At 48.9% G+C, this 16,618-nt stretch overlaps 1 protein-coding gene across 1 annotated transcript; it reads right to left on the bottom strand.

The window, feature by feature from the left end:
• Window positions 1-7,365: 7,365 nt before the first annotated feature.
• On the bottom strand, window positions 7,366-8,172 carry LOC126996345 (piggyBac transposable element-derived protein 4-like). The gene has a single exon (XM_050856714.1). The coding sequence runs from the start codon at window positions 8,170-8,172 to the stop codon at window positions 7,366-7,368; it is 807 nt and encodes a 268-aa protein (XP_050712671.1).
• Between the last annotated feature and the right edge of the window lie 8,446 nt (window positions 8,173-16,618).

Below are 16,618 nucleotides of genomic sequence, written 5' to 3'. Positions count from 1 at the left end.
GTGAGGGCGAGGGAGAGGCAGCGGGCTGGTCCAGGTCACCAGCAGAGCCGGCCTCCAGGTCGGCGTCTCCACCTGCCTCCTCCTCCACATCGTCCGCGACCTCGACGTCCACCGGGTCAAGTTCTGCCCGGTCCTCCTCGTCACTACTGGGGTAGTCAGGGTCCTCCTCAGCGCCAGTACCCCAGGAGTAACGGCCCGGCCCATGGTAGCGCCAGAGCCGGTCAACGTGGACGACAGAGGAGCGTTTGCGGCCCCTCCTGATGCGGTAGGTGACAGCGGACAGGACTGCAATCACCGTGTAGGGCCCCTCCCAGGGACTCTGCAGCTTCGGTGATAACCCTTTCTTCCGGCAAGGGTTATGCAGCCACACTCTGTCACCCACCGCATACTTCACGTCCCGCATGCGGCGATCGTAGTAGTCCTTCATCGCCTGGCCTGCCATTCTGAGCTTGCCGCGCACCTGGTGATGGACCTCGACCAGGTTCTCCTGCAGCGCGGCAGCGAAGCCAGAGGTGACAGTCGGCAGGCCCACGTCCGGCGGCCGCCCCGTCGCCAGATCCACGGGGAGTCTGAGCTCGCGGCCAAACATAAGACGTGCGGGTGTATAGTCAGTGGCCTCGTGCACAGCGGACCGGTACGCCATCAGCATTGCGGGCAACTTGACGTCCCAGTCCTCCTGGTTTGCCCCGCAATACTTGGCCAACTGCTGTGCGAGCGTCCGGTTGAGCCGCTCCACCATCCCGTCCGACTGCGGGTGGAGTGGCGTCGTTCGGGTCTTCCGCACTCCCAGCAAGTCGCAGCACTCACGGAACACACGGGACTCGAACTCACGGCCCTGGTCTGAGTGCAGTTCTGACGGCACACCGAACCGGGTGAAGCACTCGTTTACTAGGACACTCGCCACTGTTTCAGCCTCGTGGTTCGGGAGCGCATACGCCTCAGGCCACTTCGTGAAGTAGTCCATCACGACGCATACGAAACGATTGCCCTGGGCGTCATGGGCAGCGGGCCAGCAATATCTACAGCAACCCGCTCCATTGGCGCCCCCACGCTGTACAACTGAAGCGGAGCCCGATTCCGGCGTGGGGCCCAAACGTCACAGGCCCGACACCACTCGGAAACGTCGTTCCGCATACCGACCCAGTAGAAGCGCTGGCGGAGACGTTTTCTTTGGCCACTAGTAACACCGGCGTGCAACTCCGTAACACCTCAGCACGCTTTGCACGGGTACCACCACTACCCAGGCGTCTCTGCCTCCGCCTAACACCTCCCAGCGCTTTACTAGCACTCCCCACCGGTCCAACCGCAGCGTCTCCCACTGGTCGACGAGGCACTTAGTGACAGGACTCCGCCGACACTTCCTCCCACCGTCGCTCCCCGCTGGCCCTGAGCCAACGCACTACAGGAGCAAGAGCGGGTCTGCGCTCTGTGCCTCACGCCACCGGTCGTTGCCTTCAGTGGCGTTGGCAGGCACTGTTAAGCGTCGGCAAACAGGGTCAGGGTGACGCGCCTGGTGTGAGTAGCTTGCCTCACACGGGCTCTGACTCACGGCGTCAGGTCCTTCAGGGACGGAATGTGAGCTACCTGCCTCACACGGGCGTCGAGTCACAGGGTCAGGGTCCTTAGCACAGTGAGAGCAACCTGCCTCACACGGGCGCCGGCTCAAACTATCGGCGTTGCTGTGCACACGACCCGGGCGGTGAACAATCCGGTAGTTGAACTGCTCGAGCCTTCCCAACCACCTCGCCAGCTGACCCTCCGGCACCTTCAGTGTTTTCAACCACTGCAGGGCAGCGTGGTCGGTCCGGACGGTGAACTCAGCGCCGTAGAGGTACGGCTGGAAGTGCTCGAGACTTTCTGCCAGCAGCTCCTTCCTGGTCACGCAGTAGTTGCGTTCAGGCCTACTGAACTTGGCGCTGTAGTAGGCCACCACGTGCTCCCTTCCATCCTTCACCTGCGACAAGACAGCCCGATGCCCTCCGCACTGGCGTCGGTGTCAAGCAGGTAAGGGAGCTTGGTTGGGGTACGGCAGGACCGGCGCCTCCACAAGGGCCCTCTTCAGGCCGTCGAACGCAGCCTGGCACGCCTCGTCCCACTCGAAAGGCACTCCTTTACGAGTGAGGCGGTGTAGGGGCGCCGCGATGGTGGCGAAGTCCTGCACGAAGCGACGGTAGTAGGTGCACAGACCGCTCCTGACCTCAGCTACGTTAGTGGGCCGAGGCCAGTCTGCTACTGCTGCCACTTTCTGCGGGTCTGTGCGCACGCCGTCCTTGCTGACGACATGCCCCAGGAACGGCACCTCGTACTGGAAGAGGGAGCACTTCTTGGGGCTGAGCTTGAGGTTAGCCTTCCTCAGGCGTTGCAGGACCTCCTCCAGCCTCCCCAGCTCCTCCTCGAAGGTGCCTCCGTAGACGATGACGTCGTCGAGGTAGATGAGGGCCGTCCTCCACTGCAGGCCGTCCAGCACCCGCTCCATCAGACGTTCAAAACAGCCAGGGGCGTTGCAGAGGCCGAAGGGCATGACATTAAACTGCCACAAGCCCTGCCCGAAAGAAAAGGCTGTCTTCGGCTTGTCCTCTTCGGCCATCTCCACCTGGTGGTAGCCCGACTTCAGGTCGAGCGTGGAGAACCACCTCGCCCCTACCAGCGCGTCCAAGGTGTCGTCGATCCTCGGCAGGGGGTAGGAATCCTTCACAGTCACGTCATTCAGTGCCCGGTAGTCCACACAGAAGCGTTGTGTGCCGTCCTTCTTCTTAACCAGGACTACCGCTGAAGACCACGGACTGTCGGACTTCTCGATCACCCCCTGATTTGCCAGGTCGTTGACGGTGCGCTGCATCTCCTCTCGTCGGGCAGGTGCGATACGTCGAGGGGGACACTTGATGGGCGCGCTGGTTCCAGTGTTGATGCTGTGTTTCACCAGCGACGTGCGGCCCAAGTCCAAGTCGCCCCGGCTGAACACGTCTGAGTACTGCGTCAAGGTGTGGCGCACCCTCTCCGCCTGCGACTCCGTCAGGTTAGCGGAGCCCTGAGCGCCAGGTCTTCAAGGAAGTCAGGCAGCACTCCTCCGCAGGCGTAGACGCACTCTTCGACGGCTGTTCAGCGCTCCACCTCTTCACATGTGCCTAGTCTGGCACCAGCGGGTAGTCGCCGAGCTCGTCAGAGAAGTTAGCAACGAGTACCGTCACTAACTCCTCCCCGCTCCCACGAGGCTCCTCCCGACTGCCACACCGTCAGTCAGGTGCAGGTTTTCTGAGGGTTCTACTATGCCTTCCGCGTCGTGCATCACCCTCGACAGTCGACACTGGACTCGTAGCTCCGTCCTGGGGGCAGGTGCAGTCGCTCGGCCGTCTCTACCTCGGCACAACCGACTTCCGGAAGCCAGGGCACCTCTTGTCCGTGCACCCTCATCCGCTTCCGTCCAAAGTCGATACATGCGCCAGTCTGCACCAGGTAGTCAAAACCGAGCAAGCCCTCTTCATCCAGGTCGGCGGCGTACACTGGCAGCCGCTCTTCTGCGCCGCCCACGCCGACACGAGCCACTACAGGCCCCTGGAGTGCCACGCAATGCCCCGTCACGCCGCACAATCTCTGCGGGGCGTCTGGGAGCCGCTCAGCGTCCAGCAACTCGGGGCGCACCAGGGTCTTTCAGCCCCGGTGTCGACTGTCAGGCGGCAAGACTTACCGTCTACGTTGCCCTCCACCTGCACCGAACTAGTGGTATGGCGGCATCTTACACAAGTGGGGCGTGTCGACCTTGGCAGGCTGGGTAGTCGCCCCTTGTCCAGCCGCTGCTGTTTCCCGCCTGCGCCACTTGCTTCGGCTTGGGGCAGGCGCTGGAGCGGTGATCAGACTTGCCGCAGTCCTTGCAGCAAGTCTGGAAGCCCCAGACTTCGGCCGGTCGAGGGAACGCGTCTTTCGCCCCTCGGACACCGGTCGCGTACCGCAGCCCCAGCAAAACTCGGGGCTCGTCTCCCTCGACGCCGCCTTACGCTCGAACTTCGCCTTCCGGCCTCGCACGTCGTTCCGAGGCTTGGCGTAGTCAGCGAGGCGGCTTGACGTCTTGAGAAACGCCTCGAACTCCATGGCCCTCGCCAAAGCCACCTGCAGGTCACCAGGGTGGGCTTGCTTTACGTAGATCTGCAGCTGGTGGTCCTGCAGAGCATCCGAGGACGGTCGTCATGTCTTCACCAGCAGCCGGATAAGCCCGCCTCACAAGGGCCTCCACATCTTGCGCCAGTTGTGACAGCGTCTCGCCCTTCTGCCTCGCCCTCTTCTTCAGCTGAGCCCTGTACACCTCAGCCTGGTGACTGTGCCCAAAGCGGCGCTGCAAGGCTTCCGACAGGCTGGAAGCTTGCTTGGTGGCTGGAAGGTGGCTGAGAATCTCGAGTGCCGGGCCCCGCAGCGCCGTTGCCAGCTGCAGCGCCTTTTCTTCCTCAGTCCACCAGCCGGCTTACGCCTGCGGTGGTCGTGGGAAGGAAACGAACGAGCAGGGTAGAAGGCAGAAAGGAGGGGTGAGGAGGCGGCCAGACACGCCAGGCCCGGAGGTCCAGAGAACACTGCGTGGCCTCAGTGAAGCTTGACACTGCCCCAATCACACAAAGGCTCACTCTGCACTTCCTCTGGGCACACGGCAGCCTGCCTCGCCTCAAACCACCTCTCAGTGCCTCTAGGCCGGACCTCCTCGCAGGCCTGATCGGTATACTGCCGTGCCTCCTGCCGCACAGAAGCCAAACTTGCTTGTAGTGCCTCGCCTGCTGGCCTGTGCCGGCCTGCTCACGGGCCTGCTCCAAGCCTGCTGGCCTGTGCGGCCTGCTCACGGGCCAGCTGGTCTGTGCGTGCCTTGAAGCGTTATTTCTTGCCTCAAGCCAGCCAACATTGAGGCAATTAACTCCAGCTGGCCAGGCTTAGCGTCTTCATCAGCCTCAAGGTCACCACTACCCCACCAGCCGCACCGTGCTCGCCGAGCTCCATTGTGCAGGCGTCACTCTTTGTCTGCCCGTCCACGCTCCTGACACCACTGTTATACTCCACTTGTCTACCCCTCACACAGGCAGACAGGTGCTCTCCCGGAAAACACAGTGCTCCCACGAGGCGGACAGCAGACACAAGCACACACCCACAGAGCACACAGCGAGGCACAATTAAATACAGGGCGGACTTTCTTGGGGTCCAAGGGGAGGCAGTCAAGGCACAAATCACAGGCGATTAAGTCCTAAGGCACAGAGCACAGGCGAGCGCGTCCTTTGTCTTCTCTCCGTCCACTCTTCCTCGCCGCATGGCGTCCTCCTCCGCCCCCCCAACGGGGGCCGCAGGGAACCCTCATTACGTCACGTGGCGCCAATTACAATTTAAACTAAGCTAAGCCTTGGCGTAACAATACGATATATCAGCCATAAATTAGGTCCGGGTGTTAAAGGTAGTGTGCTGAAATGTCATACTGATCAAATGATTCGTTTAGGAGATATTTGCGAAAAACAGCGTTTGTCCGCCGCTGAAATGTATAGTAGTTCTCGACAGTGGTAAGAGCTTTGTATCCCCACCGGACTATTGCATGTAGCCTATATAATGGGCGTTAATGGTTGTCAGGCCTACCTGTCAGGAGGCCGTTGGGAGAAGAGCAAAGTTAGTCTTGGTCTTTTTCCGAGTTACAATATTTTAGAGTTGGGGATTTTACACTGCCTTGTCTTGCCCTCTCAGCATGGATAGTCCTTTTTGGCAGTAGTAGGATATAGCTATTATTACTCAAAATAAATTTTACTTAGTTCCCTGTCTGCCCCTCTCAATACAGCATTTGACCCTCCTCATAGGGTGTCTTTGGCAGCATTAGTGAATATTAGCACAAAGATAACCATTATACTCTTGTCACAGGAGAAGAAAAATGCATTACTTCTGTATTCTTTTATTATAGCTTTGTCCCAGTTTTGCTGTAATGTAACAGAGGGTTAGGATTCTTAACTTGCTTGGAAAAAGGATTCTTACCAAAACTTTGCATCACAACATTGTATAAAATGTTCACTTTTTTTCTCAGTACTGAGGGCAGGATTATAGAGAAGGCATCATGAGGGATCACCAATGAATCAACAGAGTGGATTTGTTATGGGGTTGACAAGTGAAGAGCTGATGTGACATTGTGGGGTGGGAATGTTTGAGCCACTTCAGTCACTGCCACCGAATGCTGGGAGAAGAGATGTGGGCTGGAGGGTTTCACACTCTCCAAGATGATGCTAGGGGGGAGGAAAAGGAAGTGAAGCGTAGAGTGAATGAAAAAATTCAGAAGGGCAAGGAAGACTGGACCCAGACTGTGGGGGCAGAGTTCTCTAGAATGGTACAAGTTGAAGGGCAAACCCAAGTGTGAAGCTTTCTATGACAGTAGCCTGGGGAGTGTGTTACTCTTCAAAGCCTGGACCAAATCCTTAGAGGTGAATAGTAGGATGTATAGGTGGGCCAATGGGGGAAGCAAGGTATGCTGTATGTGTGAAGGGGGGGGTCAATGAGACCCTTCCTTATGCCTTTACATCAGGGGTGTGCAACCTTTTCACTTGAAGGGCCATTATTCAAGAATCGTATGTAATGGAGGACTGCACATCGGGGTGTTTAGAATGACGCTATAGTAAAAAACAACAGCAAAATTAGTCCTTTACTTTGAACATATGAAAAACATTGTGCAGTATAAAAAGCCTGAACAATGTGTGTGTGTGTGTGTGTTCAGTTGGCCCCAATGGCCCCACTGTATGATATCTAGTTTTGAACTTAGAAGAGTCGGGCTGCACTGTTCGATATTCAGTTTTGAAGGATCGGGTCGCACTGGAAGGTCTTAAGGGCCACATGTGGCCCCCAGGCTGCAGGTTGCACAGGGCGCTTTACATTATGCATTTACACCCATCAACACAATTGCCACACCCATCCTAGGTGTGCACCTTCTATAAAAATAACATGGCAAAATTGAATGTTTTTTGCTCTTAGTATCTGGATAAATATATATAAAGCATAATCATTAATAATTAAACATGTTATGCACTACATACAAAAGCTAGGCTATGTATCATGCATGCTTGTATATATAACCCTTACAAAACGATGTATTTTCTGCCCTTTATAAGTACAAGGAAAGCTTTCATAAACAAAAGATAATTATGCATACATGTTTAGGCTATGTATTATATTTAAATGTAGCTTGTATAAAAATAATTCCTTATTAAACCAAATCACTTTCATTCCCTCATTCCCTTATATGTACAGAGTTGCTGTCATAAAAAAATATAATTGTCCTATATGCAATTGACACCTTATAAAACTTTGTACCATTTCTGCCTTTATATATAAAAACTAAACATTAGGATTATACAAGTTCATTCCTCATCCTCAGAAGTTCTGCTGGGAATGGTAATCTGAATAGCACCCAGGACACAGGGGCACTCTACATTCAAGGCACCAGTACTGGGTCTCCTTACGTGCTGGTTCCTTTTGTGTTGTGTTAAAACAGACATGACAGCGCCTGGACCCCTTACGGCCTGAAGGCTGGGGTGGAAGGAGTGCCAGTTTGTGACGTGACATCCACTCCCAGACCTTCAGCCTGTCGATGTGACGCTCAGGAACATGTCTGCGTGAGCATGTGGCCTGAACGGCGCCATAATGCTCCAGGATCTGCTTCACTAGCTCCTTTTCAAACCCCCGCAGTGATGGCTTTGTCTTGCTCAGATGTTGGTAGAGTATATGTGCATTCAAGACAGTCATGTCGAGGAGGTGAAGGATAGCTTTTTTATACCATTTACAACACTTTTTGAGGCAGTCTATCTCGGCCACCATCATATCTGACTTATCGACAAGCCTCATGTTAACATTGTAATCCACCACGGCATCAGGCTTGTACACCACCCTACCTGTGCCACGTTCTTTCTTGCCAGAGTCTACCATGGTGCCCTGGTGAGCCGTTGTGAGCATGTTGACCTTACGTTTATTGTGCCAGAGCAGCGCCAGCATCTTCCCAGACTTCTTCCTGATGATGTCACCCTTCTTGGTCCTGGCAGGGAATGCTGGCCATTGCTTGCGATTGGCATGAACGGTGCCGCAGGATCCGGTCTTCTGCTCTAGGAGGTAGTGGCTCAGGGCTGGAGATGTGTAATAGTTATCAGTGTACAGTATGTGATTTTTATTGAAGTAGTTCTCCATTAGTGCCTTCACAACTGCACCTGAAAATCCATGGGGGTCACTGGAAGGAATGTCAACGTCTGACCCAGAATGCACCAAGAAATCCAGCACATATCCTGTCAGGCAGTCGCAGATGACAAAATATTTTATGCCAAAATGATGCCCCTTTGGCGGGGTGTCCTGGATGCAGGACAACCATCCCCGAGACAGAATCAGCGATTCATTGATCATGACCTTTTGGAACGGCAGGAAAAACGTCCTCATTTTCCCACGAATCATCTCCAGGATCGTCCTCAATTTCCACAGCCTGTCATTCGGTTGTGGTCCATAACTGTTGGTGAAGTGAAGGTACTGGAGGATGAGGAGATACCGGTCCCTTGGCATCCATTTCGCAAATGATGGCGTGGATATGAGATCATCAGTGATCCAGTAATCCTTTAAGGTGTGTTTCTTGACATGGGGCATTAGCATGGTGAGAGCAAGCCACACGTAAAGTTCCTCAACCGTCACGTCCGTCCATGCTCTCGTCTTTGACTCTTCGGAGTCTTTCAGAGGCTGTAACCATCTAACACTGATCTCTCTGTAGCAGTTTATCTCCTGCACCAGGTACTGCATTACAGCCTGGTCGAAAAAGGCAGTGAAGAACTGCAATACACTCGATGTGGCAGTGCAGGGAAATTCCGGCTGTACACCTGCTTCCATGCTGTCAAAAACTAGAGGCTCAGGATCAAAGCTCTCCCCATCCTCCCACTCAAAGTTAAAAAGGTCATGACAGACCTGCTGTGGCTGCTTGCCATGAGTGTAATGAGTGCCGCGATGGGAATGAACACTACGTCGGCCAACTCTGATAGTACACCGAGCTCCAATGACATGTCCTTGTGTCTTCCTAGGTTGAGTGTATGAAACGTGTGATGATGCAGGTGATGATGATGTCGGGGAGGGAGTTTGATAGCGGTGGGGTGAGCAGCACTGACGTTTTGGAGCAACATATCTGTCAGCCTCTGTCTCACTCCCCGAGTAATTTACCTTTCCAGGATCATCAGCATCCCCTGCGTCATCTTCCTTGAAAGTAGATGTGGTTGGGAGGGCAGGAAAAGACTCAAATGTGGTGGTGGGAGGCAGCTGGTTTGGAACATCTGCCACAGAAATGGACTCTGCCCCAATCTGCTCCAAGTCATCATCTGACTCCTCAGAGCCTGAAACATCACTTCCTAAGGGAGGAAGCTTCTCATCGAAAAGGGATCTTGTGATACCACCCTCATTCAAAATTCTCTTATTTGGAGACTTAGAGCACTCCCTGATAGGAGGAGTAGAGGTACAGGGGCGCACAGGCACGCTCCCTTCGTCCACGCATGCGGACACAGGGAAATCATTTTCAGTGAGTTTCTCCATACTCACGGTCAGCTGTGCACTGGGAGGCAGTGGAAGCGTAGGACAAAGGCTGCCATCAGCAACTAGACACAATAATTGTCACAGAAGTGCAAATATTGGCAGGACAGCAAATGGTGGAAATTACTGCACTCCATTGTTCTCTGCTCGAGCAGGAATTCCCACCACCTGTCCTTCATGGGTCAAATACTTTACCTGAAGAATAACTGTCAATATCACCAACTTCCCTGACTGTTATTGGTGTCTATGAGCTTTTGTGATGTCCTGGTCAACTGACCCACTTTTCTTTTCCTTTTTTATCTTGAGAATACTGGGCACGACGCCCACACCCTGCCCGCCGAACCTTTGCTGGGGCCGAACTCTTGTCACACCCACTTGCTGCCACCGCCGACACCTTGGGCCGCAAGAGTCACCATCACAGCTTGATAACTGATGACTGCGTATTTTGAGTAATTATCAAACCCAAAAGTCAGACCCACGTGTGCACCAAATAACTTTTTTCATATTGGTTACTTTATTCACTTAGCGCGAATTCAGTTAGCGTGACCGCGTTCATCCACCTAATTCTCGTGCTAAATGGGGCTCTACTGTAGTTTGTTTTGGTTATTGCCCCAGCCTTCTCTCCTTGTACTAGGCAGGAGAGCAAGTAAGTCTGCCCAGTCCATCCACGGCAGGGCAACTGACTGACCTAATTATCCCCTCCTGATGTGACCTCTTCCACAGGACCTAGGATGTTCAGTCCTAAGCCCTGTGGGAGGTGTTACGGTAGGCAGGAACAGTCAATTGCCTTGCCAATTCCTCGGGACAGTCTGACTTGCCTTCCCATCAATTGGCTGCACCCTTCTTCCTCTTCTGTCTGGCCAAAGAAAAACTGAATTAGTTAGGTTAGTTCTGAATAATCTTGTATGTTCTGTACATTCTTGTGTCAATGCCCAAAGATATAAAGACTAGTCAACTCCAATCTAACTTCTGTATTATAATTGTGTAAATGTTAACTTTTCCCAGTTATGATATAATGTCTCGCTGGTTCATTCAATGCAGCCTCATTTGCGCACTGTGCTGCGTGTCACTTGTCATTTGCCACATGCGACATGCCACTTTGGTGTGAAAGCTGCCGCAGTGTTTGTGTTCTAATAAAATCTGAAATAGTGTGAGGCCAACCCATGTTTTCTAAGTAACACTGCCATCCTCAGCAGTAGATGAACAAAGCCTGAGAGTCACCTAAAGTCTTGCTAAATAAACAGTTTAACATTTCCTTCAAAACCTTTCTTTCTACATACACTGAGTGGAAGAACAAACTATAAGGTTACACCAAAACTGTACATGAGCATATAGGTAAAGCATTTGTCACTTGAAGTCCTGATAAATAATCACATTAACATTACCTTCAAGACCTTGGGTTAAGTCTTGTCTTGTCTTTTAGTGTGGGCACATCTTCCTGCCTAGCCAGGGTCTGGTGAAGCTGAAGGTAACTGAGTAGATGTCACTTCTACTCCTGCTAGAAAGAAGGGAGATGATCAGCTGGAAGACTGAAGAAATCCTGGAGACGGTGTGTGGAGGAAGACATGAGAAGAATGAATATCAGAGAGGAGAGTATACGATCATTAGGAGACTTTTGGCCCATCCAACCCCATAAGGGTCCGTCCACACGGTCGAACACTGTCTGTCGAACAAACACTGTTACCATATCAATAGGCGAAGCAGGATGACGTCATAGGCATTGAAATGAGGGAGGTTGATATGGCAACAAACAGTGGTACCAGATGAAGTTGTATACCATAGTTTCTACTCCGTTCACTAGGCAAAGACCGACAGACAATGTTCGAAGCTGATGTCCGCTGGCAACTCACGGGTATCTAAGTCAGTGGTAGTATGGGCTCGAGAGACAGGTGACAGACGTACGGCCAGCCATGTTGACAGGGCAGGTGAGATCTAATCAACTGACAGCCTCAGTTCACCCGGTAAACAAGTAACTTTGTTCATCCTGTGCCTGGCAGTATCGTATATCCAAGCCTCTGTCCCACCAGGCACTGTCCGAAGTTCCAATACTACGAACATGGGCAGTGTCCGGTACACCTCTTGGTGCTCGCTTCTGACGTCATCAGCAAGACTTTCCGCTTTCCATTGTTAACTGGTAACAGTGTTTGTCCAACGGACATTGTTCGACCGTGTGGACGCACCCTAAGGGAAAATTAGGACGTTAAACGAGAGGAAGAGAAGATACAGAAAGCAGGAGTATGGCCCGAACAGGTTTGAGTAGGAAAGATAAACAATGCACACTGAAATAGTTAAACTATGTAAATGTAACAAAAAATATACACTAAACTAATTACATTAAGTAAATAAAGTTGCACCAATCTGACCCCAAGACTAAGGGCAAACAATAGCCATGAAAAGTTTGGAAGGAAAAATAGTGAAGTATAGTTAAATAATAAGTGAATAAAGTTGCACCAGTATGACCCCAAGATCACAGGCAAACAATAAAGATGTGAAAAGTTGGGAAATTTAAAATGAAGACAAGGTGAGGAGGGAAAAGTATCCATAGCTAAATGTACAAGTTTGTTGTTGTCCCTGCATATTTCTTGTGCATACACGAACACCAGAAAAGAGAAAATCTATGGCTGGGTACAGAGACAAGCAACATGGGCAATGAGGGAGAGGGTAAGTACAGACGTCTATTTGCCTACTTGACACGGCCGTACGAATGCAACTTCCTTCACACGAGAAACAGGAAGGAGCAGCTGCCAGGCACAATCTCATCCACTGAGGGGCTTTGAGAGGCTTCTGACTTTCATTAGGGGCCAAGAGAAGAAAAGGTCAGTGACTTGCTGCTCCAAGATAGAGAACTTTATCACCACCATCTGTTTTTCATTATGTGGACAGTGGAAATGTATATGTGCTAAACTATATCATGAGGTTAGACTTTCAATGACTGTCCTGTCCTCCAACTGTCTCTATCTCATAACGAACACATGAAAGAAACTTATCAAGATGAGATGAGAGCTCAGACGGAGTCACAACAATAATTTACATCGTACTCAGTGAACAGAAGGAAACATGTCTGTCTGTCAATCTCTGTCTTTAGCATCCTGTCCCCTTGAGGTAAATTCCCTCAATGGGTGAGCTCCAGCAGGAGGGTTCAGCCTCAGAGTACCATGCAGATGTTAGCACATTTAGCAATGAGTCCGCAGACCCAGGTTTAATCTCGTCCTCACCCACCCAGCTGTTCATCCTCTCTGTGGTAATCTGGATTTCACACTGACCCTGTGCCCGAGGGTATTGGGTTCTCAACCACCACAGGCTCAAGGGTCAAGGTGAACATACGCCCCCAACTTTACCTCACCATAAAAAGAAAGTAGGAAAAGAAAGAAGGGAGAGACAATAAAACAAAGTCTGTCAAGAAGCTCGTAACCCACGGCACAGATACCTTAGTGTGAGGCGGCTGTTTGGTGCCAGACAATCAGTCATGATGACTTCCCAAGGGTGTGCAGGAACATTTGGTGGTCTGCAGAGGCTTTGAGTGGACCAGCAGGAAACACAGCCATGTCCAGCCTGTCCTGCCTTCCCTGCACACCTGAAAACAAGCACAACTGATAATACTGGAAGAAAAATGAGAGGAGACATACTTACTACAGTACATAAACTTTGAAGAATCAGATAATAAAGACCTATTATTGAAAAGGGCAAGCAGAGTCAGGGTCACAACAAAAAACAGAGAAAGGGAACACGTCATGACACAAAAAAAGTACATTCTTTCCCATAGAAATAAAATACTTGGAATGCATTAAAAGTGGAAGAGGCAGAGAATGTATGGCAATTTAAGGAAAAGTGGACCATATGCTCTTTTAGTATTTTGTGCATATATATCACATTGCCATAATACTTTACCATCAGAAAATATTTTTTTGAGATTTGAACAAATTCATAAGAGGCAATATATGTTATTTCTTGATGGTGATAGATTACTATAAACCCATCCACTTGGGCTAACTAGTTGTAATGAGTGGCTGAGAAATAGCTAAATATGGAAAAAATATAGGACTAACAAAACAGCACGGAATGTACATTAGCAAGCTCCTCTCACAACCATGCAGTCGTACATTACATTATTAGCCATCGCTAGCATCACACACGCTGGGGGAGAGAGACAGAGAGAGGATAAACTACTGAACATTTTTTTTTATCTGGGTCATGTATGGTGGATTGCCACACGCAGTGGTGGGCATGGTTCCGCTAACCGCTAGTTAGTGAAACTAACTTTTTTTGTTAGCTGATTAGCATTTTTGCTAACTTTGGAAACAGTTAGCGGACCAATTAGCTTCCGCTAAATGTAATTCCTCCTCCGCTAACTTTAGCTCCACTAAAAATTCATACAGGTTTGGTTTTGTCCATTGTGGGCAGTCACTGCACCAGCTGAGCCACAGGGCTACCACTTTTGGGTAAATTACGCCTTAAAGTAAGGTAATTGGACAATTATTAGGAAAACTTTTTGGTAATTTAGGGTAATGCACCACTGGCCACACGTCATCATGGCCTACGCTTTAAAACTTGGGGTTGTGGGTCATGGACACTAGTGGTTGTACCAAACTAGTGACACTACCAACATTTGGACACTGGTGGCCATACTGGAGCAGATGAGTCAAATGGTGATAGATTAGATTTTAATTAAACGGCATTATGTTATTATCAGTTAGCTTTTAGTGCGGTTCTGTTAGCTTAAAGAAATATAGAGTAGCAGCACTTGGGTTCTGGAATGGCCATGTGGAAGCCATCTTAAACTGGGTGTAGTTCTTGAGTTTTACCAGAATAGGAACTAAATTTAAAGTTTAATGGAATGAGTTTAATGATAATAGGTTAAAGTGGGATCCATATTAAACTGGGTGTACTTCTGTAGTTTTACCTAAATAAGGACTAAACATGCAAATGGGAGTACCGTAAGATGGGGCAATTGAGAACAAAAATGAGCATTTTTGTATATGCTAAGGGTTATAGCACACATGTTAGCAATATAAAAGTATCAAAATACAATAAAAAAAAAAATCCTTTTTCATCCATTCAAAGATATTATCTTTTGACAGTTAACATGGGGCAATTGAGAACATATATGGTATCAAATAATCATAGTACTTCCTCTATGTAATGTGTTTCTTTTTAAAGTTGTACTTAAACATGAATGCAGTTGTAATGTAACTTCCACATAACATAAACACAGTTGTGAGCATACCATAAATGTTTTTTCCCTATTGAATAAGTATGTCTGTGAAAACATTATCAAACAGAATGATTGTTTTATGAGCCTCCTTAAGGTTCAGCTTCCTGACAATATCTTCTTCCTTAGTTGCCATAACATCTGCATTAGGAGGTGCTTTGAAGGCTACTACTTACTTTTTGAAGGAATGAATGTCATTCTGACATTGTTTTGCATACATAAGTCCACAGCTTTATTTAATAAAGTGATGTGAGAGGCAAGATTATCTCCCAAAAGAACCTTTGGTTCATCAGGAAGAAGCATGCAGAAGTGCCTTGAAGCAATTTTCTCGAACCAGTCCACAAACACATCAGAGTCAAACCAGCCAGAAGATGAGCGGTTACATAATGCCCCTAATGGTCCACCTCGTACCCAAGTTTCTTGTAGTCTTCCAGCCTTGTACACAACAAAAGGTTGCAGGACTTTTCCAGCAGCAGTTATGGCAAACATTATGGATGCTGAACTCTTTGTGGTATTCATTATTCTTTCTGCATGCTTGATGCCTCTCCTGAATATCTGAAGTTTGCCTTTTGGGTCATTTGTTAGATTTGCCTCATCATAGTTAATGATGTAAACTGGAGGTACTCCCTCAAGAGTAGTACCAAGACATTAAAATTAACTGGGAACATCAGCTTCTGAAACAGCTGCTCTCTTCCTAGAGATGTTTTGACAGATGCAAGATGTGAGAATGTTCTGGTGCCTGTTGAGAAACCCTCTTGCCCAATCCACTCCAGGTAAGTTATCATGAAACTGAGCAACTGTTTGGTGTTCACAAATCTTCTCAATGTGGTGACATCAAAAAGCCATTTCAAAGTCTCCAAATGAAGCCAAACTCTGAGCTAAGGTAATTTCTTCTTGTTCTCAATTACCCCTCATGGTGTTTTCAATTACCCCACTCAAGTACATGGTTACCCATCCAAAAAACACTCATCTCACCTGGTAGGTGGATGCACACAAGTCAGAGACAGTCAGCAATCATTCACTAAAAGCACAGCCCTGTAATTCAAAGAGTTATTTTGCAGTGAACCTTTGCAATCAGTAACCTGAAATGGAAAAAAAAAAAAAATAAATAAATAAATAAATAAATAAATAAAAAAATAATAATAATAATAATAATAAATAAATAAATGAATAAATAAATAAATAAATAAAATAAAATAAATTCTTCCACATATCTGTAAGAAAAAAAAAAAAGTTCCACCAACGTTTTTTGAAACATGTCAGTATATCGTTGGTCTTCATATTCAGCATCATTAATATAACCTAGCAATAATAAAAAACCTCGGTGAAGTTTGTTCTCAATTACCCCTTGTTGTTCTCAATTGCCCCATCTTATGGTATATAAATGAAACATCAATGCCCAAATATGTAAGACAACAATACAGTGGTACAATTACAAGCATAAACAAACATGTAAGTCCTTTCTGTGTGGCAAATAATGATGAAGGCGAGAAAATAATCACAGAATTACTCAAGTTGTCTCCTACGGTACCTCTTCATTTACTCTCTTCTTCACCTCCTCCTCCACTCTACACCCTTCTCAATGTTCTTAGGATGACAGAAAGATAATGGAGTCCCTAAAGGTGGTATACTGCATGAGGAGAAAGGATAATAATGCATGAGAAAAAAGGAATAAAAAGCTAAAGGAAAAAATAATTAAAAAGTTGCCCCTACAGTCATCAAGTACCTCCTCCCTTCTGCTGGTCCTGCCTCTTCATCCTCATTTTTCTCCTGTATGTGGCAATCCAGCAACCTTTAAACACCTATACGCCTTCTCCATGTTCTTAGGGATCGGTCATTTTGCCCAAGGTAAATTCACCCACATGCTGG

This window comes from Eriocheir sinensis, chromosome 10 (assembly GCF_024679095.1).
Source record: "Eriocheir sinensis breed Jianghai 21 chromosome 10, ASM2467909v1, whole genome shotgun sequence".
NCBI classification, from domain to species: Eukaryota; Metazoa; Arthropoda; class Malacostraca; order Decapoda; family Varunidae; genus Eriocheir; species Eriocheir sinensis.
The sequence above is the reverse complement of the archived record's forward strand: the minus strand, read 5'-3'. Positions and strand labels throughout refer to the sequence as shown.